Genomic DNA, 27,774 nt, shown 5'->3' on the forward strand with positions numbered 1-27,774 from the left:
AGCCCTTAAGAAAGTGTGTAGACATTTTCCTGTTAGCAGGGAAAAAACAGGAAGGTCTGTGAAATTAGTCTGTCTGCATGATTTAAACTCACTTAGATGCTAAAACAATGGCTCTGTTTTAAAACCTAGTGTGCTGCATTGCTGTCAAAAGCCTACATAGGCAGCAACATCCTAGTCTATTCCATTATTTTTGTGTGATTTTAACAGTTATGTGTGTTGCACATCATAGAAGACAACGTTATCATCTGTTAACTTTAATTGTGGGAGAAAACTAGCTTTTTTTGCGCCATTTTCATCTTCCAGATGATGTTTTCTTACACCTTTAAGTACATCGATGACTCATCAGTGATAATTATTCATGAGACTGCATGTCCTTATCCTATGAGAAGACGCCTCGCTTAATTATTCACGACAGCACGTGTTGATTTCTTTCAAACTGTAGAAATTGTGAGAAATGCATTAATGGATAAAAATGAGTGTTTGTTTTTGCTTTCTGTGTCGCAGAACACTCTCTTCCATAGACCTGAGTCTTCGACGCAAACACAATTAATCCACCATTGAGTGTGTGTTTACGGCCCCTGTATCACTGATCAAACGGTTTATGAAAATGCTGCAAAACAAGCCTCAAAACGTATTAAATATGCAATTGCGTGCCACATATATTTTCTATGCAGAGTTCAGATGTGAACAGCTGTGCATTTATTTATGCAGTAAATTATAGCCGTCACAGGATATGTACTGTATGTATTTGTGTCATTTACGGTGAGCGGTGATGGTGTCATGTATAATATATTTGTTGAATTTTTTTGTGTGTAATGGTAAATTGCAGCGTGCATTTGTGGGAATTCTGGATGCTTTTAACTCAGTGAAATAAAACTGTCTGAATCAGAAGCTTTTTTTCAAAACTGTGGCGAGAACTAACCGGTGCTGAAACAAGGCGTTTCATGACCCTTAAATGTTAGAATGTTTCTCAGCCAATAACATGATATTCTAATAAAAAATATTTCAAATAAACTTTAAAACATTAAGGCCAGGTTTCACAGACAGGGTTTAGATTAAGCCAGGATTAGGTCTTAGTTCAATTAGGACATTTAAGTAGCTTTTTATAAAGTGCCTTAGAAGAAAAAGAAACATTACTGGTGTACATCTTGAGACAAAACAATCACAGTGACATATTTTAAGACACGTAAAAAAAAAACTGCTTAAACATGCATTTTAATCTGGGACTAGGTTTAAGCCTTGTCTGTGAAACCGGAGGTATATAATCAAATTAATTTAGAAAATGGAAAAATTAATAATAAGTATATTGAGATTTTTCTCAATTCATCTGCCATCTTGGAATAATTTGTTCACAAAGGTTGGTGCAATGCATTCTGGGATTGTCTTTTCCATGAACAATACATGCAAAGCCGGCTTCTAATTTAGTCAAATCTTAAGAGGCAGCATAATTATGTTGCCTACATGGGCAGCTCACAATTCTGTCATCATTTACTCACCCTCATGTCGTTTCAAACCCGTATGCTTTTGCTGAACACAAAACAATATTTTGAAGAACAGCTTTGATTACCCTTGACTTTCACTGTATTTTTTGTCCATTTAATGGAAGTCAATAGGAACCGAAACCGTTTTTCAAACAACATTTGAAAGACATCAGGGTGAGAAAATGTCAGAATTTTCATTTTTGGTTGACCACTTAAATATCATGAGATTTTGTGCAAAATGTTACTGACAATGATTAATTGAGCATAAATCACATTGAATGTATTATTAAATGAATAATAATAAGCAAGTATTTCATTATCAAAAATCAATAGATACCGTTCAACAAAGATCCCAGCCTGAACGGCGTGAACGATGCTGCGGAACCGGGGCTTCTCCTCGGGCCGTCTGCGCACCACTCCCATCTTCCTGGTGAAGGTGGAGGCCAGCCAATCTCGCACCTCCATGGGCACAGAGTCTGCCTGGATATCACTGAGCTCATCCTCTGTGTCCAGAAGCCGCCTAGAGAAGAGCAAACATTTTCAGAGAGGATATTACTCCAAAGAGCCTACAGCAGCTGCTGTGAAGAGCCGACAGCATGTGACCTTTTGCAAGATAAATATTGTAGGTTAGTATTTGCAGTAGAAGAGTCTTGCAATATAGTTATTTGGTTGCATTGGGATTATTTTTCTTTTTTTAAATGGGCTGATTAAAATATTTCTTGATTCCTAACCCCATTAAATAGATATTTTTTTATTTTAAAACAGTAATACTAAGTAAATATATACAAGTAAAAAATCAGCAATGGCTATTGAGAAACCTATAGCCTGGTCGACCTATATCTGCTTGTGTTCGACCGACCAACAGGGAATCTGTGCTCTAGTGAAAGCATCAGAGCACATCAGTGGAAGTCAGAACTACAGAGCGGGAAAACCCATAGGAGGCTGCAGCCTACATTCAAATGTGCGTCGGTGGGTGTTACAATCATTGTAATGTGCAATAACTGATGTGTAAAAGATTAAAAATACTATATTTAGGGGTTGTATTTTTGGCTCCGTCTGTGGGTTGTAATAGGTTGAGTTTCACAAAACCTGTCAAGAATATGTCCCAGTCATATTTCACACCCAATTCAAAAGAAATAAAACATACATTTTATTTGGCCTATAAAATAAAGCCCCTTTTTAGTATATCAATAAGAGTTTTTTGCATTGCGACACTGTGTTTACATGTTTGATCTTTTGATTATAATTCAACCTATTTTTTGTGTGTGTGTGTGTGTTTTGTACTGGCAGCTCTTTACTTCTAACATCCAAACTGTCACAAATTGTATTGACATTTTTAATTATGATATAACAAGAATATAAGATCATCATGCATGTCAGAATCGACATGTTAAATCCATATAGGATGCAGATTGTCCCATATTTTAGCATTTTACTCTCAAACAAATGCATCAGTATAAATTGCATTTGAATAAAATTACAGATTTCAATGTTAAATAAATGAAAGATGGATGTTAAAAACAGATTTCATTTACCGTTTAAATGTTGGGGTATAAGTATCATTTTCGTTTTTGAAAGAAGTCTCTTATGCTCTCTTACGCTCAGCAATATTGTGATATGTTATTACAATTTAAAATAACTGTTTTCTATTTGAATATATTTTAAGATGTCATTTATTCCTGTGACGCAAAGCAGATTTTTCAGCATCATTACTCCAGTCTTTAGTGTCACATGATCCTTCAGAAATCATTTGAATATGCCGATTTGCTGCTCAAGAAACATTTATTATTATCAATGTTGAAAACAGTTGTGCTGCTTAATATTGTTATTATTCCTATTCTCCTTACTTCTGAGATACAACCAGGAATATATATACAATAATATATACACACATACAATATATACTGTGATCTGTACAGGTTTTCGTGACATTCACTCAATCTCAAATGGAGCTCTACAACTGTGTGATGTTCTGCACTGAAGATGTTATTTATGTGCAGACAGAAAGCAAGACAACATCTCCACAGCCACTTGCTCATTTTCTCAAAGTGCCGTGACTGATCCTGCCCTGGCTCTATTAAGGAAAAAGACAGCATTCAATGCTGAAGTACCATAAGCAACTAGCATAAGATTAAATAAATAAGCTTTTCCTGAGAAATGAATGCGGCTGAAAGAATAGCGACTGTTATTATTGCTCAGCCTTACGCAGACAGCCCAACCGGCGCAGGAAATGCGACATGTTATCATAACAAATATTCTCCGACTTCCAGTAACAAGCTAAAATTGCTCAAAGCTGCTACCATGGCAATACATCCTGTGCCTGTCATTAGGAAAACGTAATTAGCCATAGCCGAGTCTGTCTAAACACAAGTCCATCAAACGAGAGGCTGGCAGGGCTCTAGTGGGACAACGCTATAGCGCTCTGTACACGTCAGTCTGAAGCACAACAGAGCGACAGAGCTCTAGGTCTCGGTTAATTAGGATCAAGAGCCCATGGGACGCACAGCTCCGCTGACTAACTGTGTGGCTGACTTCCGCGGGGAGCAAGAACACTCTTAGCACGTCTCACTTCAGACGAATGTGAAACACCTCCTGCTAACTGCTGGAGATAGAGATGAGAATGCTTGAACAACAAAAGGCTGGACTAGATGAATTATCCTTCAGAGGGAAAGCGCTAGTACCATTTATACATGTTGCCTTTTTCCCATGGTCCCTTGAAAGTAAAAAAACAGAGACTGAGTGAGAACCTAGCCGTTCTGATCATCTAAAAGAAATCTAGGTGCATCCTTAAATGGGAAGAACGTTAAAATAATGTAAATGCAGAGAATTCAATCATGATATAAACCAGAATATAAAACTGATCATCATGCATAAATCCATATAGGATGCCGTTTGTCCCATGTTTTAGTATTTTACTCTCAATCAACCAAGAAGATCTCAGCTTTTAATTGCATTTGATTGATCTATAAAATATATTAAAAGCAGATTCCATGTCTTTTTTTGAAAGTCTTATGCACATCAAGGCTGCATTTATTTGATCAGAATACAGTAAAACAGTAATATTGTGAAATATTATTACAATTTAAAATGTTTCCTATTATATTTATTATAATTTTCAGCATCATTCTTCAGTGCTTCGTGATCCTTCAGAAATCATTTTAAACACTCCAAAAAAAGAATTGTTTTTTATTTACTTAAAAAAGCAGTGTCAAGTGGGTTCCACACAACTATATTGAGCAATTTAGTTGTGTGAACAAAATAAATTCAAGTGAAGCTGACAAAATGTCTTTTTTTAGTATACTAAAAATGAGTATTGTCAGCTTTACTTAATAACTGTTTGTTCAGTCAACTTAACATTTCTGAGTGAAACGCACAAATTAATGTTGACATAACTAACTGGGCAGTGGATCCATAGTTCCCAGCATGCTTTGCAAGGGAGAGTAAATTGAGGGATTAGGTGTTATTTTATGTGTTTTTCAGTAAAGGGAAATGTTTTTGTTAATGTTTAATGTTCAGTTACGTTGGACATTTAGAGGAGTTTCTGAAATATTTTTTTAATTTTGTGATTACCATTATTCAGAAGAGTGATAAATTACTGTGTTAAATTAGTTTTGTTCATACAACTAAATTGTTATTTGTACAAATGACTCAATATAGTTGCGTGGAACCCACTTGATACTGCTTTTCTTTTTTAAATAATTCCTATAATTAATTTTTTGAGTGTAGAAACATTTATGTATGTAGTTACATGAGTTCCCTTTCAGTCGGTCACGATCAACGTTACGTCGACGTCACCGACATACTGGGACGTAACGTCTCATTTCCTCCTTCAGGGAACGAGGGTTACATATGTAACCAAGACTTTTTTAAGTAATGTGAACAAGGATGGTCTGAGTGAAATTAACAACAGTTTATGTAGTGACATGAGTTCCCTTTCAGTCGGTCACGTTCAACGTTATGTCGACGTCACTTATGTATTGGCACGTAACATCTCATTTCCTCCTTCAGGGAACGAGGGTTACATATTTTATCAAGGCGTTTTTAAGTAATGTGAACAAAGATGGTCTGAGTGAAATTAACAACAGTTTTTGTAGTTCCATGAGTTCCCTTTCAGTCGGTCACGTTCAACGTTACGTCGACGTAACTGCTTTATTGGGGCGTAACGTCTCATTTCCTCCTTCAGGGAACGAGGGTTACATATGTAACCGAGACGTTTTTAAGTAATGTGAACAAGGATGGTCTGAGTGAAATGAACAACAGTTTTTGTAGTTCCATGAGTTCCCTTTCAGTCGGTCACGTTCAACGTTACGTCGACGTCACCGATGTATTGGGACGTAACGTGAACAACGATGGTCTGAGTAAAATTAACAACAGTGAAAGTTATTTTTTGGTTGTTGTGTGATTTGGTGCTGAATACAGCATTCATTTCTTTGAAAAGTCATATTGACCCCAAATTTTTTTAACAGTATTGTACCTTTTTTTGAGACATTTAATATTGTCTGGATCCGTCAAGTTTTTATCTGTTGGCTTTTTGTACTTTTGTCAGATTTTTTGTTGAAATTAAGTAAGAAATTAAGTATGAAATATAAAGACAACAAAAGATTTTATGTTATATTCTGTAAAATGTCTAAAAACACAAAGCATTTAAAAGCTGAACTCTTAAATTTAAACTCACAAATCTCTAGTGTTATAATGTGTGTAATGGTAGTAACACTTTACGATGACATTAAACTCATAAGATTTAATGAACTCATATGCCAAAAATAAAGTGACTGCATGAACTTCATCAAGCAGTGATTATCTTAATTATAACTTGCACATACATAGCTACAGGCAATACTGTACTGCGCCTGTAGAGTAGAGCATTTCGATTTTATTTACAACGTGGCCCACTGTCACATGCCACCAGTGGTTCAAACGAATCTCAAATGGCACATGCGAGCGTCACTTCCCAACCGCTGAAGCTGGCAACCCTATACGTGGGACTGTGAAAGGCAAATGTTCACTTACCTAGTTTCGTCGATGTACACGGCCTCTAGAACCGATGCGGCATATTCAATGTTTTTCCTCAGATCTACGACATTCACCTCCCCCTTATCCAGCTGCTTCACCAGACATCTCAATCTGCAGGAAAACAACAACAGAGCTTCAATCCAGGAAAATTATACATCTGATCTGAAAGCACTGATGTTATTCATTGACATTACACTATTGTACAGGGACAGTTCACATTTTTACATCATTAATTCAATCTGTCTAAACTTGTATTACTTTCTTCTGAGTTTGGCTCCAAACTCCACATCATTGTTTGTTTTCAATGTGTAAGAAATTTGATTCCCTGTGTCTTTGTGTGTTTCAGTCTCTGCTCAGCAATCAGTTACAGCTTCAAGATCTTGGGAGAGTGCAAGTCAATGAACCACACGAATGAAGTCAATATGGTTTATTCAGAATGCAGCTCTCAGAGATACAGCAAAAAGACAGTGATATTTATACCATTCATCCACGCCCTTACAGTTAGGTGTGTGTGTCCGTTATAAGAACAGAAGAGTAGAGATAAGTTCAACGGTTGAACGTCCTTGGTAGTAGCAAAAAATAGGAACAGACTGGTCGCATAGAAATGATAACAGCTAGGTTTGTGCGTTTCTGTACACACGGCCTGATAATGGAATGTGCTTGCGCACACACCAAGAGCTGAAAAAACAGGAGACACCAGTTTCTTCTTTCATGCTCACAGAAATGAAGTTTGCAGAAAACATACACAGAATATATACACATATAATCTTTCAATCCCCTCTTTTAAGCTGAAAGCTTAACGTTTAGCAATTGGTTCATAACGATGTGATGGTGTCAAGCTAGAGACAGTAGCGTACACTCGATTCATCAAACATTGCAGTAAGCATGGCCCAAAAATACAGACAGCCAGTAGAATCAGCAATATTGGCATTAACATAGTTACAAATGGCGTGACCCAACCAAATACGGAATGCAGGAAGCCCCAACCCCAATCCTTTTCTCTAGTTTCATCCTCATATAACTTCTTCGCTGTTTTTCTCATTTCTTGCACAGCATGGCCCACAGCTCCTTCAGCTTCATCCTCAGCTGGGACAAAGGTGCAGCACTGATCCCCCACCATGGCACAGACGCCCCCTTTATCAGCAAGGAGCATGTCCAATGCCAGGCGGTTTTGCATGGTCATCAGGCGCAGGGCACCTAGTTCTTTTCTCACTCCGGTCATACCATCAGTGGTGTCATTGACAAACTTTGCCAGTCGATAGTGAAGGACCTCGATGTGAACCCATTGATCTGCAGTTCCCTTTTGGGGGAATATTAGAGGTCCACCAACGAGTCCAGTGGGAGGTCAGGCGGTGGTCTTTAGGGACTTCATCCATGGATACGTCCCTTCTCAGTCGACGATGCGTGGGCCTAGGCTGGTTAGTTTGCTGGAATATCTGGATTGGGTAAGATAACTGAAGTGGGGCACACAGACCAGACCAGTTTTCCGGTATATCTTTGGATAGGTCTCCTGGGCCACAATACCACCACCAATCAATGTGTAATCTGAAAGTAATATTACCATATGACTCAAATACCTTTAATAATGTATTTTTCATCGTGTTGACGTGTACGGTGGTGGCATTGAAAGAGGTCCAGAGTGGTTGTTCACTGATCACCTCTTTACACATCTCTCACCTAATCCGGCCCCTGGGGTCGGATGGATTGGTGCTAGTGCCTTGATAACATTTAGTAAATATAAAATTCTTTGGAAAGACGGGCCTGATTTTGATATGTTCAGGTAGGAAGGGGTGTTGGGGCCGGGAGCCATTCTGAGAGTGGTCCCTGCAGCGGGCTCGAGGGAGCCATGCATAATCTCTTCCTCCAGGCCATACGTACACATATGTGCATGAATGATCGTATAAAGATTGGTCTAGCACGGGCATAGAGATACCGATTACAGATGACATTATTTGTTGACATACGTAACATGATTCATCGGTGACGTCTCGAGCGACAGAACTAGCATATTGCCAAAACAAATTATCCGTTGGCTTTACAGCCAAGGTACATGTCATACAGAGAACAATTACATACACATAATACGGCTGCATTCTGAGAGTATGCTTAATATCAATACAACAATAATAACAATACGGAAAATAATGATGATGATGATGCTAAAATGGTACCAAAGCAAAAAATAAAATCAGAAAAGATATTGGTGCTGATGAGTGTTATTTCATGAGCAGCGCTGCGTGTTCAGCTCCTCTGCTATGCGATAACAGACAGTCAGCCAGCAAAGAATCGTGGTCAGTCCCAGTCAGTCCAGGTCACGCACAGCCCCAGCCTCTCCGCCCTTTGACGCAGTAGTGGTTTCTTCAAACCCTACCCAAGTGGCCCCTTGTTCAGGTATTGGACAGCTCTAGTAAACCTAGACAGACATGGTTATTCCCTACAATTATTGCTATTGCATTTCCATTAATGCACACGTCCTGGGACACCTGTAACACACAAAATTAGTTAGCAGTTTGTCCAGGGATTTTTTTCCATTCTCGTAGCATGGATCCGCTGTAGAAAAGATTCAGTTAGTGCTGCAGTTCGAGTTACCGCCACAATTTTTGTCGGGGAGCTATACTTTGTAGTTTCAAAAGAATCCCCCATCTTTAAGAATTATTTGACCATCACTTCGTCCCCAATTTTGAATGGGTGTGTTGGGTCTAATGGTAGTGGTGCAGAACTCGAATGCAGCTTCCTCCAGTTTTCATGGAGTACCTCACATAATAATCTAGCATATTCCCCCAGGGGCACATCACATCCAACACCTCCAAGAATCCCACCTCCTTTCCAGGGGGCGGGGAATGGACGACCCATCACCATTTCATATGGAGATAACCCTTTTAGACCCTTATGGGGTGCCATTCTCATTTCGGCTAGGACAACAGGTAACAATTTTGGCCAGTCACTATGACCAGCTGTGTGCATTGCTTTTCTCAATTTGTCCATTAGCAATTTTGCGATGAAAGCAGGGCCTTTGTCTGAGTCTATGGCGAGTGGTATGCCATATCTAGGTATAATTTCCTACATTAAATGTGTTACAACTGTCTTCGCATCCTCCTTAGCACACGGGAAAGCCTCAATCCACCTTGAAAACTTATCAATGAATACCAATAGGTATTTGTACGGACCTTTCTTAGGTAAATGTGTAAAGTCTACTTGCCATTGTTGTAATGGACTATCAGGTAGCGGTGAAATTTGATGTTTCGCTACTGGTTTCGTAGTATTATTCATTGCACATGTCACACATCTCCCTAATGTGTCCTGTATTCTTGCTGCCAAATCTTGAATACATAAAAATTTAGACATATCCTCATATAACCCTCTTTGGCCGCGGTGTGTGACACCATGAAACTCCCAAATAAGGAAGTAAGCACATGAGGCTGGCACACAAACGCGGCCATGACCGTCAATAATAACACCTAACGAATTTTCAACACCACCCATGTAGTCCCAATAAGCCCTGTCAGAGTCAGATGCCGAGGCCTGCATTGCTCTTAAGTCTGTATTTGGTATCATGCCACAGGTAAGGACCTGTGGGTCAGCTGATACAGCAGTTATGTTTAACCATGGAGGCATTTTTCCTGATAAAGCCCCCTCTTTTGCCATTTTGTCAGCTAAGGAGTTGCCTCTGGCTTCCTTCGTGTTATCATAAGAATGACCCTTTGTTCCCCCTCTTGGTCTCATCCAAATTTCGTTTCGCTAATAACAGCTGCCTACCTAATATTTTCAGCCAAATCACCTTTTCCTATTGTCTCATCTGACCAATTGTGTTGAATTTTTAATTCATTCCAACAATTTGTAATTACTGCTCCCTCTTCTCTTTTTTTTTTTTTTTTTTTTAAAACTGCACACCAGTGCAACCTGCCCTATATTTGACGCACCTGTGTCACCTAGTTTTTCTCTCTTTTATTCCTCAGACCTGTATACACCCAAGTATACTTAACCTTAATAACCTGTACACATCCAACACTTTGGTGCATTCTTGATACGCGTTGTCTGTCTTGATAGCAATGCTTCTAATACAATTTATTTATGATCTCTTCACACACACTCAATCACTCGGTTTTATTACATTCACTCTGACCCTCTTAGTTCAAGAGGTCTCATCAATCTCTCTTCCTCTCTGAGCTGCTCGAGTACTGCGTCCGTTCCTACCAGGTCACACTTAAGTGACGGTCCAGAGAAGGTGCGCAGCACTCAAACCTCTCAAATGCGGAATTATACACACACTTTGACACACTTTTGACACACACTGAGATCTTTGACTCCAGACATTTTTATCTTTCATTACGCCGGGGTTTACAGGATAAACAGAGTTTTTATAATACTTTCATCAAACCTGGTCAACTCTTTCCCAACATTGCCAGGTTTGTCGACCTATTTCGTCATTTTAAGTTTAACAACTGATCTGTTTTTGTAAGACCATAAACATTGGTACACAATCCCCCCTCAACCTGATTGTAAGAATTGAAGGGTAGATTTTTGGTATTTCTCTAGGTTTTTAGGAATTTGCAGAGGCGCAGACGTCGACGATTTCGAAACACACACTAAATTAGGCGGTGGAACATAAGGGGGAGGATTTTCCCGTGACAAGGCAAAATCTTGACTTATCAGCTGTAGGTTTTTTCTTTTTAAATTTCTCAGGGTTAGGAACAGTCTTTAAGACGGCTTTTGGGACATATGCTCGAGTTTTGTCTCGCCATACATCAGCCATTTTATACCACACGTCATATTCCCCTTTTATGTAGTCATAATCCCAATTTGGGTCGCCCTGTCGCCCATAAATTAGGTCGAACGCACTTCGTAGGAATCCAGGGTCGAAAGTTCCTTCCCTGGGATAACTACGCCATTGTGTACCCTCTGTCCAGCCGGCTAAATTATCCAAATATGGATTTGTGTAATATCCCCAACTATATCTTTCCATCCATCCCTTAGGGATTTCGCTTGGTTCTGGTTCTGGATATGTTTGACCCATTGTCCCAAATTAACTGGCCAGGCACTGACACACACAGTTTACTTAGTCTATAATTGTACGTGTAGAATTTACACAATTTTTCCCTTAAGTTTGAGATACAACCAGAACAGGTAAAAAATTAAATTTATCTCTTACCTGTCTGGATGTATCCCGGACGTAGCCCCCAGAACACTGTAAGAAATTTGATTCCCTGTGTCTTTGTGTGTTTCAGTCTCTGCTCAGCAATCAGTTACAGCTTCAAGATCTTGGGAGAGTGCAAGTCAATGAACCACACGAATGAAGTCAATATGGTTTATTCAGAATGCAGCTCTCAGAGATACAGCAAAAAGACAGTGATATTTATACCATTCATCCACGCCCTTACAGTTAGGTGTGTGTGTCCGTTATAAGAACAGAAGAGTAGAGATAAGTTCAACGGTTGAACGTCCTTGGTAGTAGCAAAAAATAGGAACAGACTGGTCGCATAGAAATGATAACAGCTAGGTTTGTGCGTTTCTGTACACACGGCCTGATAATGGAATGTGCTTGCGCACACACCAAGAGCTGAAAAAACAGGAGACACCAGTTTCTTCTTTCATGCTCACAGAAATGAAGTTTGCAGAAAACATACACAGAATATATACACATATAATCTTTCACAATGTAAAGGGGAAAAGCCAGCTGACAGAAATTCATACGAGTTTGGAACAACATGTGGAGTTGCAAAAGATGATTCAAAATTTCATTGTTGTGCATATTATTCATTGAAAGCCTACAATAAACACATACACACACACAAAGAGAATTAAAACCTATCCATGACAGGAAAACACAATCTGTTTTGTAAAAGAAACAAAATGGATAAATGAGACAGACACTGCCAATTCCACACCCACAGGAAAACAAAGAGTATCAAACATATAAAATAAAAGGATTACAGTTCATCAGCATCTTAATCATCAAATCTCATGTGCCAAAGCGCTACGCTCGGTTTATCTCTCATGGCACTCACAATAAGACTTTTTGTTTTTTGAATAAGCAAAGCAAATATCTTGGCACGGTTAATGTGAGGTAACCCTGTAAATATGTAGGTCAAAAAAAACTAAGTTAACATTTGACAGTAATGAAATCCATGTAATCCAATCACACACTGCCTTGTTTTCTGAACAAAAAATGATAGCCTAGGAATGATTTACACACTGCAACAAGATGAAAGCACAAAAATACATAAATAAAAATAAATATAAATACGTCATAAAAATAACCCACTGAATATTTTAATGAAATAAAATATTTATACAATCAAATCATACAGGTTTGCAAAGACATGATGGTAAATAAATAATGACAGAATTGTAATTTTTAGATTAACTCTCCCTTTAATAAAATGAAATAAAAAAAAAAATCCTTATGTTACACCATATTTACACCATAAACCCCACACACATTGGGTTTTCATGTTTTATGGGGACATTTAATAGACATAATTATTTTTATACTGTACAAACTGGATATTCATCACCTACCCCTAAACCTTCCCATCACTGAAAACTTTCAGCATTTTTATATTTTCAAAAAACATCATTATGTTTGATTTATAAGCTGTTGTCCTCATGGGGACCTAAAAAGGATTTCGGATATTGCCATCTTTGTGGGGACATCTTGTCCCTATAAGGTAAGGTTTACCACACATTATATCAAATATTATCACCAGTTTCACAGAAACCCACTGAAACAGGACAACACTGAAAACGGATCCTCAAGATCCAAAACACCTCAAGATTTGTCCATTTCAACCACATTTGAAGGTTTTTGAAAACACGTGCAATGTGTGTTTCATTGGTAAGGTAAACGCTAATCCGTTCTGATAAGTCCCAGACAACACTCAAGTACCGCCCACTCACCTGTCAATCACCCACTGCACCAAAACAAGGGGTTATACTTTGCCAGTCATCTGTGGCTTTAAAAGAAATAACCGTCTGATTGAAAAATCTGGACAAATACATACATACACATGCACAAGACTTCTCTGGTATGTGATTGATATACAGTGACACAGATTATGTAAATCACATCTGTCACTGAGTTATGGGTATTCCACTAAAAGCATAAGTAACACTTCTGCACACTTATGGGCCAATAAATCTCAAAATGGCCAAATGTCTTGTGATTAATGTCTGCTTTCAATCACCCGCCCGCTTTTTATGTTTATGACAGTGGTCTGTAACGTAGCAACTTGAATAAACACCTCTTCCTTAGCGTGCTATTGACAGATAACACATACGCCTAAAATCAAACTGGTAACACTTACGCCTAAACTTCATCCTGCTTCAGAAACACCATGACAGGATGAAAGACAAACAACAGCAAGAAAACAAACTGCAATTACAGATGAAACTACTGGTTAAGTGAAAAACAGAAACAGCACTGAATAAAGAGCATGTTGTTGGTGTCGTTTTTGATAGGTATTCTCCCGAAGTCTGGCCTGACATCATCTTCTAGCTATTTCCAATTCCTGTCACGATAGGATCTGGAATGATGTCTGACTCTGTAGTCTGAGGTGAATCAGAATAACATCTGATGTGAAAATGAGGCAAATGTTCACAGTAAACCGCTCTCAAAGCCAAGCCAGTCACTCTTGCATTCATTGCAATTTGTCTGTCAAGTATGCGACTGGAAAGAATGAATTACCTTTGGAAGATTCTCTGTCGTTCCTGTGAAAATGTGGGTTTGATATTCCTAGTGCAGCTTGTGTCAAATTACTTGACTTCATCACCACAAACTGAGAGCCGAGGAAAGACATGAACCAAGATATAATGACAGAAACTTTACCCCCAGCATTACAAGGAGATAAAGGTTTTTGCTGCCCAGAGGAATTTGTTATTGTTCAGAGCTGTCTCTTTCTTTGCTCAGGAGACAAAATGAAGTTCCTCATTAGCTTCAGATATTTCTCCTAAAAGTCCTTAAGGAAAACAGACACAAATGAGACCATTGTTGACATAAGGATAATTAATGTGGGCAGTTAATTTGCTTTTAATGGAATCTGATTAAATATTTGACATCTCTGAATTTGGAATGCAGGCGTTGTCTTTGTAAAGATGCCACTGTTGAGATCTTTTGAACATTTTAGATTACTGGGATCTTTTTCTCAGGATATAAATCATCATTTCAACTTCAATTTAAACCGATTGGAAAATGAATGACTAAGGTTTCCTGAGCGCTTCCCCAATCTGCCATTTGTCGGCCAAAAAGCTAAACAAGGCCATTGGTTGAGTTCCTTAAACAAACAGAGCCATGTTTTGATAACACCACAACTAAAAAGCTTACATTTTCCTGGTAAATTAACCATCATATGGATAAAGAGTCCCGGAAGTTAGCATCGCCCTGGTTTTCATTGATTTTTCCATTGACTTTTGGATTACTGCAGAAAATAAGCATGGTGACTAACAAAAGCGTATTATTCTTACACGATTTCTTCATCGTGATAATCACAAATGAACACAACTTTATGAATTTTGAAGCATAAATACAATCGCAAAAGTCAAAAGTTAAATGTAGACTATAAACAAACTGCACGACGGTCGCATGACTTCAATGTCATTCAACTTCAACTCTTTCCGTCTTTGTTCAAAAACATTTTCCTTGAAAATTCGAGTTAGAATAGTTTGCAAGAGCGCTTAAAACACAACGACTATTGAGATGATGTGATGACATTTAATATCCACGATAACCTCTGTAGTATCATTTTGACACTTGTTAGCTTCTACAAGACAAGTAAAAGTTTTTTTTTTTTTTTTTAAATCACAAGGGTATTAATAATGTATGTAGAGTAAAACATGAAAATATATTGAGCTTGTGTTCATCACAGATCTTATTTCAAGCATTTAACCAAAAACCCATTCAAGAAACCTTCAGTATAATAGAACCGGAAGTACTAAAATGTAACTCGTTGTGGCCTACAAAATATGTCATCCTTGCACCACTCTATTATGCTGGGATAGGAGAAATTATTATAGCATTTAAAGCTTAAATCTACTTTAACAAACACATTCAACATTTGTAGTGTGAATAAAGATTTTAGTTTATAGCAGGTTTATGGAGTATAAGTGAAGACAGAATCTGGTTCTGGTTAAGTAGCTGGGGGCGAACAGCTCTAGAGTGACATGTCAACCTATCAGGGCCTATTTTTACCTGGAGTGCATGAAAGCGTGTGAGTGAGATGGACTCCATCTGACTTGTGGAGAGTGGCAGAGGAAAAGGGCAGGAGAATGATAAGGACTTTGGAAACATTGAAGGTGATACTCACTCCTTCCCTGCCTGATGGTAATTTACCACGTTTCCAAATGCCCAGCAGTGACCCCCAACTTTAAGCACCTGGGTAATGAAGTATGATGGAGAGGAGAAGGGTGTGTAACTGTGCATCACTCACAAACACACCCACCCACCCAAAATGTCACAGCGTGTATGATTATCACATAAGCTCTGCAGGCTACAGAAGGGAGGACTTTCCAAACCATGATACCCATACAGCACTGCAACGGGAGGGGATTTACAGTTTATCACAATATAGCTCTATATTTTCCATGTTTAAAGGGTCATAAAACCCCAAAACACAGTTTTTGAGATTTGAACAGATACTGCACATCAATGAAAACACTAAAAGCACAAATTTTTCAGAGCAATTTTGTTCTTCCGGGTTGAAAAGCAACGTCACGGAATCTGAGGTAGAAGCGTTCATGTGGATTGTGTGATTGGCTGCCGGGGTTGGAGAGAGCGATTCTATGTCATCTGGTTCTGAGCGCTTTATTCATGAGAATGAATTCTTTCAACCCAATCACTGCTCTGTATTATGCATGAGATTACAGTGGGAAATTCAAACGTCACAAAAGACCATTTCAGCGCTGTTCCTTCACCTCTGCCTGTTCAGCATTGCGTTCGGTCAGACATGTCGTAAGTGTATGTTTCCTCAGCACAGTAGCCCAAAAGTGTTGTTTCATTTTCCCAACGATGCTGTCAGAGCTGGAGTTTGACTGCCAACACATGGAAAATATGACTACATTAATATTTAGTATGCAAGATGTCGCATGAGAGACTAAACACTGTTTTTTCCCCATTATTTCTTTAAAATTGCTTTAAATGAAGATAACAACTATAGACAAATGTGACCCGCACAGGTAAAATGAATCGGAATGCGCACTACAGGCGAGGCAAAACAAGTGAAAAATGTCAATTTTGAGGTTTTCACAAAAATGAGTTCATTAAGCCCTCGTTTAGCAATCCCAATGCTCCAAATAACAATTAAACATCTAAAAGTGTCTTTATTTGTACGTTTTCGGAGATGAGTACCTGTCCCTTGTCCATGAAAATTATCTTACTCATGCTAACAGACACATCCGAAACGTATGCACAAAGACGCCTCAGACAGTGTGTGATCCCGATATACACAGAATTACAGTATTTCAAAATATCTGTCTTGGCGAGTATTCAAGAAACATTATCTGTTATGTCTTAAGTGAACGTTTGGTTAACTGTTGGGGTAAAACATCTGATGTGTAACATCGTATTAGATCCATGCGTACAGTAGGACAAACGTTAGTAAATCACCTTGCATGATTAATTTAAATACTCTATATTTTACTAACACTCTATATTTTAAATACTATATTTTGCAAGTGAAAGGGAAACTCTAACAAATGCATTTGCAAAAAGGTCAGCTGCAAAAATAACCCTGTCCACACATTTTCAGCGCTTTTTTTTCACTGCGTTTTTCTTTAACACCAAAAGAGGGTTTGCGCTGGAGCAAGCTGTTAGTAAATCTGGCCCTAAGTATTCAGATATTCTGTTTTAATGACAGCAGCAATGAAGCTGACATAAACAAAGCATGCATTATTTGAGTTCTAAAAAAATATCTTGCGCTTCAATGGAAGAAAGGAAAAACAACAACAACAAATCTGTGGTGTCAAACTTCTGAACCCTTCTGTATATGACATTTAATGCAACAAAAATGTAACGGGATGCAAAGCCTTGAGTGCATCACCCTCCCTCTGGTCCCCCCACAACAGCTGTTGTGCTTATCAGCATTCACATGAAGCCTGTAAGAGTGTGTTTAACATTGAAGACAGCAAGAGTGCAGAACCTCCAACATGCGCTGCTCGCTTAGATGGCACATGACCTGTGCCAGAGTACTCTAATTTCTCCTCTGAATTGTGCACACATTATATTTGCCAGCCACTTAAGTAACGTCCTAAGTAACGTGCAGTGCATTCAAAGTATACATTTTAGAACGCTAGTGCACTACTTAGTGAATACTGTGCAAAATATACTTTATATTGCCTATTTTTAGTATGAAAAAAAAACTTGTCCAGAAAATGAGCCAAGAAGTTAATCATCCATAACATGGGAAGGTCAAATTCAGTGCATTGAATTATGGGATACAGCACCCAGTACAGTGAACTTTGTTACATATTGCACATATTAGGAAATGTAGAATGCCATTGGAGCGTTGTATGTAGATATTTAGCATAGTTTGCACAAAATAGATTCTATATAGTAAAGAAATAATTAAAAAAGTATACTAGGCCACAATGCGCAGAGTGTAAAACCCCCTTAAACACGATACTTACATCTGGTCATTATCGAAAATAAACACTGACAGGGTGATCAGGACACAAAGCAGAGGGGTCTTGCATCACTCTGAAGGTGTTTATGTTGCAAAAAAAATCACTGCATGTCTGCTCATTTTCAAAAAATTTTACACAATGTAGTAACTAATACATTAACTTTGTATTTGCATCATGAAACTTCGAAGCGTTATGAATCAATGAGCCGAATCATGATTCGGATCGCGTGTCAAACCGCCAAACTGCTGAAATTTGGCGATTCAAACCGCTGATTCGGCTCGCTGATTCATAACGCTTCGAAGCTTCATGAGGCCTTGTTTTGAAATCGTCATCACTATGTAAGTCGTTATTTAGGGTTTTTTTGCGCACAAAAACTATTCTCGCCGATTCATAAAGTTATTTTAGAACCACTTTAGTGAGATGGACTTTGTAACGACGTCTTTAGTACCTTTTAAGGGTCGTGAGAGTAAACCGTGCCATTGTGCCAATAGAGGCCTTTCAGAGCCATCAGATTTCAACTAAAATATCTTCATTTCTGTTCCGAAGATGAACAAAGGTCTTACGGGTGTCGAACGACATGAGGGTAAGTAATTGTGGCGAGGGGGGCGTGGTTTAGCAAAGTCTGTGACGGGAGAGAGAGTCAGAGGACGAGCGGCACGTAAGTGGATCAAGCACAAATGATGAACACCTGTCTCTTGTTGCAGTAATTGGCGTGGAGAGAGTACATAGAGCAGGAGGAAACGAGAGAGAAGGAGAGAGAGCTGGAGACGGAGTGACACACTGGGACTCGGCTGGCCACAGAGCAGAGAGGAACTGCTGGAAAGAAAACCGACGATTGATACTGAGAATTTATGAGTGACTTTTGTTTGTGCGATGTGCACAGTGTTGTAACCTGAGCGAATTGAGTTATTAAAACCCAGTTACGAGTCCCAGTAAGCCGACCCCTTTGTCTTCTTCCTTACCATCCCACGAACATCACTACAGTAATTAATGACAGAATTTCATTTTTGGGTGAACTAACCCTTTAAAGGTCCCATGGCATGGCATTTTTCTATTATTTTATAGTGTTTTCTGAGGTGTACTTATATTATTAGTATGATTTTTACATCATAAAATGTCATAATTTAGAAATAAAAGGCAGTTTTTCTATACTGCTGTTTGCCCTGTGGCTGAATGCCCTGCTTCAAGAGGCGTGTCTGCTGTGAGACTTCAGTAAAAACGCCCACTGTTGTGATTGGCTGACATCTTTGCATTTTAAATGAGCGGAGGGAGCGTGGTTTAACGAGGCACGAGCAGGCACGAGTCTGCCAGAGAGACGGATGGACCTGTGTTCACTTCTCATCAGTTCTCACAGCATGTCTCAGTTCAGGGTGAACTGTTACAGCATATACTTCAGGTTATTAGTTTATTTCTAGTCGGAGGGACTGTCACTCATGTCAGAAAGTTAGTAACTTTAGTAAATTATGGATCAGCGCTGACTCGAGACGCGAACCGTTTAGAACGATTCAGTCCGATTTGGTGAACTGGTTCGGTTCACTAAAAAGAACCGATTCAAAAGAATGATTTGTTCGTGAACCGGACATCACGGAGACGAAGCGATTGCTAACAAAGTTATTTATAGTAACTACTGAGTTATGAGAGCGCTGTCAGTCAGCGCGAGTTTATTGTGTTTGTATCTGAGAGTTCTGAATAAACACGAGTCCCAGTCACACCGAGTCCTCTTCATCATTATTCTACCAACTTTGTAACACATGCAATGTACCATTACAGCGAGATGAACGAGTTAGTAAGTGTTGAGTATAGCATTATTTCTAGATATGTTCCAATCATATAAATAGCGTCAGTGACGCGCATTGAGTAACGTTACACAGCGCAAACAAAGACACAACAGCAGTAATCGAATGTTATCCAGTTTATTGTGGGGAAAGCTGGCTAGCCTAGCCCAGATATGCTCACGCTTACCCCCCTTCTGCTTAATCTCACGCCGCGTTTGGTGCCTCCGCTGTGGGCCAGATGCAGTACTGGGGGTCGGGGATGTTGGAGGCCGAGCTTCGGCGTGTGTGAAGTTTATCTCTAAAGATGTGACTGCTGATGTTAAACAGAAAAGACTGTATGCACATTTTAGAACAGATAGATGCGACAAGGACGTACAAAAACACTGACTCACAAGATAGAAAACACGAAAACACTGTTCTGTCGGGAGAGAGAGAGAGAGAAGCCGCTGCGTGTCCACAAATAATAAATAATAAGCTACACATAAGAAATCAATGATCACAGATCAGAAGGAACTGAAGAAAGACTTCTGTTTTCATTTGTACATCCAAACACTGAGAAACTGCCTGTGTTCACTCGTTCACAAGTAACGTTAATGATCTCGAGTGTTTGCATGGGCGTGCCAGATTCTCTGGGCGGAGGAAAGGGTGGTAACCGTTCCTGCTTGGACGTCAAACCAGGAGACTTCAGGATTGGCTCGTCTGGCCTGTCATTTTCTCAAAGGCAGAGAAAGACAGCCAGAACTCGGTTTTACACCGATTAACATTTCTATCCACTTGGGGACAATATTCAGGCTAGGGGAACTCATATTAATGTTGAAATACCTCATAAAATGAAAATTTCATCCCATGGGACCTTTAAGCCCGCCCACCGACTCTATACACGATGTGATTGGTCTGACTAGAGTTTGATTTTTCCAGCTCGCAAGCCAACGGAGAGTTGTTAGACTACCCTGGCTGCGTCTAGATTTCTAGGCTAGCATTTTTCGGCTAAGACATACAAATAAATAAAGACATTTTACATTACATTCATTATGGAGAGTGCTATATAAAGAAGTGTTTTTGCTAACTAAAACTATTTAAAATGTTGATTAAAATCAAGCTGAAATAAAATAGAATATAAATGTTAGATATAAAAACAATAATATAATGATAATCAGTAATGTTAAACTAATAGAAATGCACAAAAAATGTATACTAAAATTAAATGAACAATAAAAAATGAAAGCAAAATCTAAATATTAATAAATACTATACTAGTAGCTATCCAAATAATACTTAAAGAACATTGATCCCAATAAAATAGCTGTTCTGTAAAAGAAGTTGCTGACAATTTAGTGGCAATTCCTAAAACATTTATGTGGTAAACAGATACTGACTGTTGTAAACATCTTACAACATGACTGGCTTACGAGGCTCAATGGTGCATGTGCCATCTTCTTTGGTTTAGAGATAATTAAACAGAAATATTTGACAGAACAAATCAATCGACCAATTAGAATCAAGCATTCCAAAGAGCTGTGTGAATATGACCGTAAACTTAGCTGAAAAACACAAGAGATGAAGTATGACGGGTTAACAGACACCATCCTGTCGAGTGGTTTCAGAGCACAGGCACTTAGATTGACTGTATTTTTGGAGACTATGCCATGGCCCCTGACACCGTGTATCGGGGAGGGTCTTCAGACCACTGCGAGTGTATGGAAACGAAAACAAGCATCTAAAAGAAGCCTGTCTGGATATGGATAAAATAAACCCGCACCGATTTACCTCTATAGCAGGCCTCCCAGAAGCAAAAACATGCTAAAGCAAGCTGGGTCATCTGCATCTGGCCTTCCATTGAGTAACATGTTGCTCCGTCAACCCGGTCCAAAAGTTCCTCAGGGACTTGAATCCATCTCCACGCCTTTTCCGAGTCCCTGTTTTCCAAATCTAGAACCACCTAGGTTTTTAATAGCTCACAGTGTATCCACCCAGGTCAGATTAGAAATGGCAAAACAAAACAAACCCTGGAAGTTTGTTAAGAGTTTTTCAAGAAGTGTTCCTGAAAGGGACTGCAAGGCCAGCTTGTTCTCCGAGGGTGCATGAGAATGCCCTGGAGGAAGAGAGACGGGGATGTTTGTCGTCGTCACTACCAGCGGCCCAGTAAGACGCTGGCACTGGCAGCCGGCAGGCCATCGTGCCCCAGTCACACAAACACAGAGGAAGGTCAACCTCAAACATTTTCCCATGAGCTTGCTGTGCCATTACACGCAAACGTCCAAAACTCAGAGGCACTGCCGTCACTGACAGCCCCTCGAGGGACCAGGCGAGGGCTCGCGATGGAAAGAAAGAAAGGACGTGCTGCCAACCTCTCAGACAGCTCTACATTCCTCACCCCAACAAGATGGCCCCCATAGGACCGCTCACTGACCTGAGAATAATTAGATAGCAGGGGAAGAGCATGTGATGAGTCCAGGGACGCAAATCAGCTCCTTTTAAGTACGAAAAATCACATGTGTAATGTGCATCGGACACAAGCAGTTTCCCGCCCCGTTTATTCTGACAAAAAAATGGACGTGTTCTCTGATTTCACAGATATCCCACCATTAACTTTCTGGTTCCAAAAAAGTCCCTAGGCAACAGGGAAAATATTATCACAAATTGTCCTCCCTTTACACCAACTCTGCTTACCAAAGGTATTTATAGACAGATTGAGAACACAGACGAAGACTTGGAGAAAGGTGAACTGTCATCATGCGTCTGTCCATTTTTTTAATTAACCTATAGATACCGGTAAACTAAATACTGACCAAGTCATGCACTTGAATGATGGCTCAACAATAGCATACAAATGAAAGGTTTCTGAGTGAATGAACAGAACATAAATCAACCAACCAAACCAAACCAAAATATGATTTTAATCACTGAGTCACTAAAATATCTATATTTTACAATAAAATTAATAATAACATCAATACCACTACTACCACTACTACCACTACTACCACTACTACCACTACTACCACTACCACTACTACTACCACTACTACTACTACTACTACTACTACTAATAATAATAATAATAATAATAATAATTATTATTATTATTATTTACATCTTTAGTTTACCAAAACTCAAGTCTAGATTACATTATATTATATTAATTATTATTTACCAAACCTCAAGTTCTCTTTACAAAAAAATTACAACATCCACACATCGGTCACTCACATATCTATATTGTATAACACATAGGCACGTATTGTAATCATTGGTGTTCTTATTATTCTCCTGTTTCTTATTATTGTACTTCCTCCACTCTGTAAGTCTATGTATGGCAGCCCATAGAACCTCTTGCAGGAAAGTTATGAAATTTGGCACACAGATAGAGGACAGTCTGAACTGTTACTACGTATAGAAATTTGCCGTCTCTAACTCAATACCTCTAGTGCCACCAACAGTCCAAATTTGCACTCGTGTTTATGCTAATAACTTTTGAACCGTAAGGGCTAAAAATAAAATTATTTTTTCCTTTTTCCAGATCATCTTCAGACTGTGCACTGTATGGATTTCATGTCAATAGACGAAACTGTTTTTGTATTTGAGGCATGATACCAAAATGACTATTGAGGCTGTATCTGCAATGCTTTCACATAATGACACCAAACTTTACATGTGTCATTGTCGCCTCACTCTGACCACACCACATCAATTTGGTCACAGAGCCACCTATTGGTTAAAAGTGATAAACCATTAAACCATTTTACCAGTGACTATATTTATGATTAATTTATGATATATTTATGATTGTTGTTGCACTTGGTCTAATGCTGCCAGCCATGTTGGCATGACTTGTCGTGTTCTTTATTCTTGGCCCTGATAATTGCTGCTTGCAGCTATATTTATTATTATTATTATTATGAAATTATTTTATATACTACAACCACATTTTTTAGACAATTGATCCTTATTTGTGAATTAATTTTCACATTCATTAACATCTCACATAATTTAGATCAATGGTTCTCAAAGAGCAGAAGAAAAAAAAGAAAAGAAAAAGAAAAGAAAACAGCCATCGCAACAGCATTCAAGTGCCTGAATAGCGGCTTGTTGTCACCATCTGAACAAGCCTGACATAGAAGTTGTTTGTAATAGAAAAGTACCTCTTCAGCGAACGGCATCACAAACTGTTATTGTGAACACCCCGCTCAACTGCGAGATGACGTAGGCTACAAGAAGCTGAGCTTGTTAGGCACTCTTGAAAGAGCTCACTGCAGCCACTGATTATATATTGTTCATCCAAAGCATCACTGAAATATTCAGATTTTTTTGTTTACGTAAATTAAAAGTTATGTTCAAATTTATTATTCTGTCTCTTTCTCTTTGTTCTATATTTCAATGATTCAACGACATTGCAAAGTGAAACTATTGCAGGTGTTTTTCATTTCATGTTTTTAATGTATAAAATCTTTCCATTTTTGTAATTTTTTGTGCAAGTGCTTCGTAGTCAGAGGTGGTGGTGGTGGTAGGGGGGATGAGGGCGTGGCCCAAAAAGTTTGAGAACCACAAACATCTTGCAATTGATACAAGAGGGGGTCTGCGACGAGACTGATACCCAGCGGCCTCGCAGGACCATAATCCCTCTGAGATTTTGCGTACATGAATTTGACTAGAGGACTTCAGCCCCTCTGGTGACGTGCTAAACACAGGTTGACACAAGCAGTCAGAGATCTGTGGTGCCAGAGAACAATTCTTAGAGCCAAACAGAGCTCTGATTAAACAAACATCCCATTCTTCACAAGCCTCAATTTCTCCAGTCCTCCAAGTTCTGAAGCCACATCTTAATGCCCGCAGGACAGGTTGGTTTACACTGGGTTGTAAACTAACCTCTTGGGTTCCCATTTGAAGCAGTTAAGCTAAAGCTCTAAATGCAAGTAACATCAGTCTAGTTGTGTTTTGGCAGCACGGAGGGCACTGATTTACTGGCTCAGACTCTATCTCTGTTAAACATCTCCCTATGCTTATCCTCCACAAGCTAAATAAATCCCACCCCTTAGGGGATGTGGATGACTTTACCTGATGTTCAAGAAACTGGACCAAATAAGCAAGGCTCTAAGTTAAACATGTTAATTTAGTGCCATTAAAGAGGTCATGAAATGGCGGGAGGAAGATCCGTTTAGATCCGCTCTGACGGATAGATCCGTATAGCCCTGGTGATTCCAGGAAGATTTTGTCTGCAAGTGTACTGTTTAAACGCATAGTTACCTGAAGTAGTAAAATCGCGAACCTGACTCTTCCACTCCAGATAGGGGTGATTCAGGTTATATTTTAATTTCTTATGAATATTTTAATTCCTTTTCTGCGTAAAGCACTTTGAATTACTACGGTGTATGAATGTTATATATAAATAAACTTGCCTTGAATGCCAGTGGGCGGGGCCTATGGTGCGATGATGTATAACTATTCGTCGATGTCTTGCTCTTGAGGCAGGCATATGCAAATGTATTGCCCGTGTGACATCACATCAAAACCAGCTGTTTTTGGAGCTGGATTAAATAAATGTTTTGTTTATAATAAGGACGTTTTAAGATATGAAACCTACCAGATGTTTTAATGGTAAAAAGACAACTTATATGTCAAAAGATCAAGGCGTATTTGATTTCTCATAACAAAAATAATGAAAAAGAATATGCCCCCTGAACTTGAGCTGTTTACACAGGAATCGTTCAGGATAGTGCACTGTCTGCCACAATAATGTAATGAGTATGAGCCTTGAGTTATCTTCACTCTCAGCAAACACTGATGTGATTAATTGCAATTAATTTGATTCAAATAAAGAGCCCTCCTGAAAAATGAATTTGATAAAAGAGACCAAAGTCTCTCACGGGCTCAGTCTCTCCTGAATAAATTATAGTCACTTACAGCAAAACTTCTTTTCCTCAAACAAGATAATCAGGCAGAGAATCACACTAGAGTCCTCGACTTCCCTATTAGGACTTTGACAATAACGTTCATTTTGTGATTATCAGTCAGATCAGTCTGCTCTTCTATCGAATGCTGGAGCCATTGGCAACAAAGACTCTTCGCCAACTAAAGCAACAGTCACAAAATGTTTGGGATATTCGTTATTCAATAAACGGTATCAATTGAGGTGCGATTAATCTGTCTAACCTTAAAGGGATAGTTCACCCAAAAATGAAAATTAGACCATGATTTACTCACCCGGCCTCAAGTCATCCAAGGTGTATATGACATCCTTCTTTCAGACGAATAAAATAAAAATAAGAGTTATATATAAAAAAAAAACCTCCTGGCTAATCCAAGCATTATAATGGCAGTGAATTGTTGTCTCATTTATGAAGTCCATAAAAGTGCATCTATCCATCATGTAACTGCTCCAAACGGCTCCGGGGGGTTAATAAAGGCCTTCTGAAGTGTTTGTGTAAGAAAAATATCCATATTTAAAACTAAAATAACTAGCTTCCGGCGGAAAACCATACACGCAATTCGACTTGCCGCAAAAGAGTAACCCCTGACGCGATGTATAGAAGCATCGCAAACTTTGGCACCTCTCGCAGATAGGACTGGGCAACAAACTCAAGCCCCTCTTCTCTTATATTGAAATCCTCTGCCATTTCTCTATGAAAATTCTTGTTGTAGACTCAATTTCATGACCGGTGTTTTGTTTTGCTCTATCCTCTGGGCTTCTGTGTTCGTCAATACGCATGCGTTAAGGGTTCAAGGGTTACTCTTTTGATGTAAATTGATGCGTACGGCAATCCGCCGGAAGTTAGTTATTTTAGTCTATTAAGTTTTAAATATGGATATTTATCTTACACAAACGTGCCACTTCGCTTCAGATGGCTTGTATTAACCCCCCAGAGCCGTGTGGAGCAGTTATGTGATGGATAGATGTACTTTTATGGACTTCATAAACAAGATAACAATTCACTGCCATTATAATGCTTGGATTAGCCAGGACTTTTTTAATATAACTCTGATTTTATTCGTCTGAAAGAAAAATGCCATATACACCTAGGATGACTTGAGGGTGAGTAAATCATGGGCTTATTTTCATTTTTGGCTGAACTAACCCTTTAATGAATTGAATGCTCTTGAATGCTTTTAGAAATTATTTGACTCATAAATGAGAGCAGCTCCAGTGGAAGGCCGGATCTAAAGACTTCAGATGGCACACAACTCCCATGTTGGTGCACTGACAGCCTACAGTGAGCTGTATAACATGTGGATTCAATGTAGATTTAGCATGAGATGGGCATTAAGATGTGATTTTCAATTGCCAACACTGATGATAATATCTAGAAAAAAAAGGGTATCTGATAGAATACTGATCTACAGTTTGGATACTAATGTCAGAGATAAAATGCATGAATGCCATTGCATGCAAAAAAAAAAGAAGAAAAAAAAAAGAAAAATTCAAACCAAGTGGCATTTTAAAGAAAAATAGCACAAGCACACCCACTAAAATTCATAAAATTAGAAAACAGAAAAGGATGGCGAAAGATTTGGGAAGGGGTAAAAGACTTCTGATAATTGTTAAGGCAGGCATGGTTATCATTCCAATAACCGGCCTGGTCTAATCTGTGGTTTATCAATCCTTTCTTCAGCGTTTACAATGTTCAGTGAATTTAATTCAACTTAGGGACAAGTCCAAGGTCATGGAGGTAGACACCCCTATAGTCGTTTGAACAGTAACACTGCAGAAATCCAGGAAATTCACACTTCTTGTTTCATTTTCACTGCAAAAACAAGCTCCCATTACATCTGACACCAGACCTCTTACGCCCGGCTTCCAAAGGCACCAAAACATCAAGTCAAATGATCCAGAGCAAATGCAAGTGAGCTTTAAAGATAATAGAGCAAATTTATAGTATTTGCTCCTTTCAACAGCT

The 27,774-nt window shown here is 38.8% G+C and overlaps 1 protein-coding gene across 4 annotated transcripts in view; it reads right to left on the reverse strand.

Annotated features, from left to right (window-relative positions):
* The window catches only part of pde1a (phosphodiesterase 1A, calmodulin-dependent), a 96,301-nt gene that overhangs the window by 25,668 nt on the left and 42,859 nt on the right, over positions 1-27,774 (reverse strand). For 2 of the 4 annotated variants that reach the window (XM_079822524.1, XM_079822525.1), the window contains 2 exons: positions 6,492-6,605; positions 1,819-2,001 (listed from right to left, as the gene is read on the reverse strand). In XM_079822524.1, coding sequence (XP_079678650.1) covers positions 1,819-2,001; positions 6,492-6,605 — 297 coding nt within the window. Of the gene's footprint in view, positions 1-1,818; positions 2,002-6,491; positions 6,606-11,643; positions 11,821-14,178; positions 14,980-27,774 lie in introns of those variants that run through there. The other 2 variants (XM_079822527.1, XM_079822526.1) reach the window with 2 other exon arrangements.

Source organism: Gobio gobio (genome assembly GCF_949357685.1).
Source record: "Gobio gobio genome assembly, chromosome: 7".
Lineage (NCBI taxonomy): Eukaryota > Metazoa > Chordata > Actinopteri > Cypriniformes > Gobionidae > Gobio > Gobio gobio.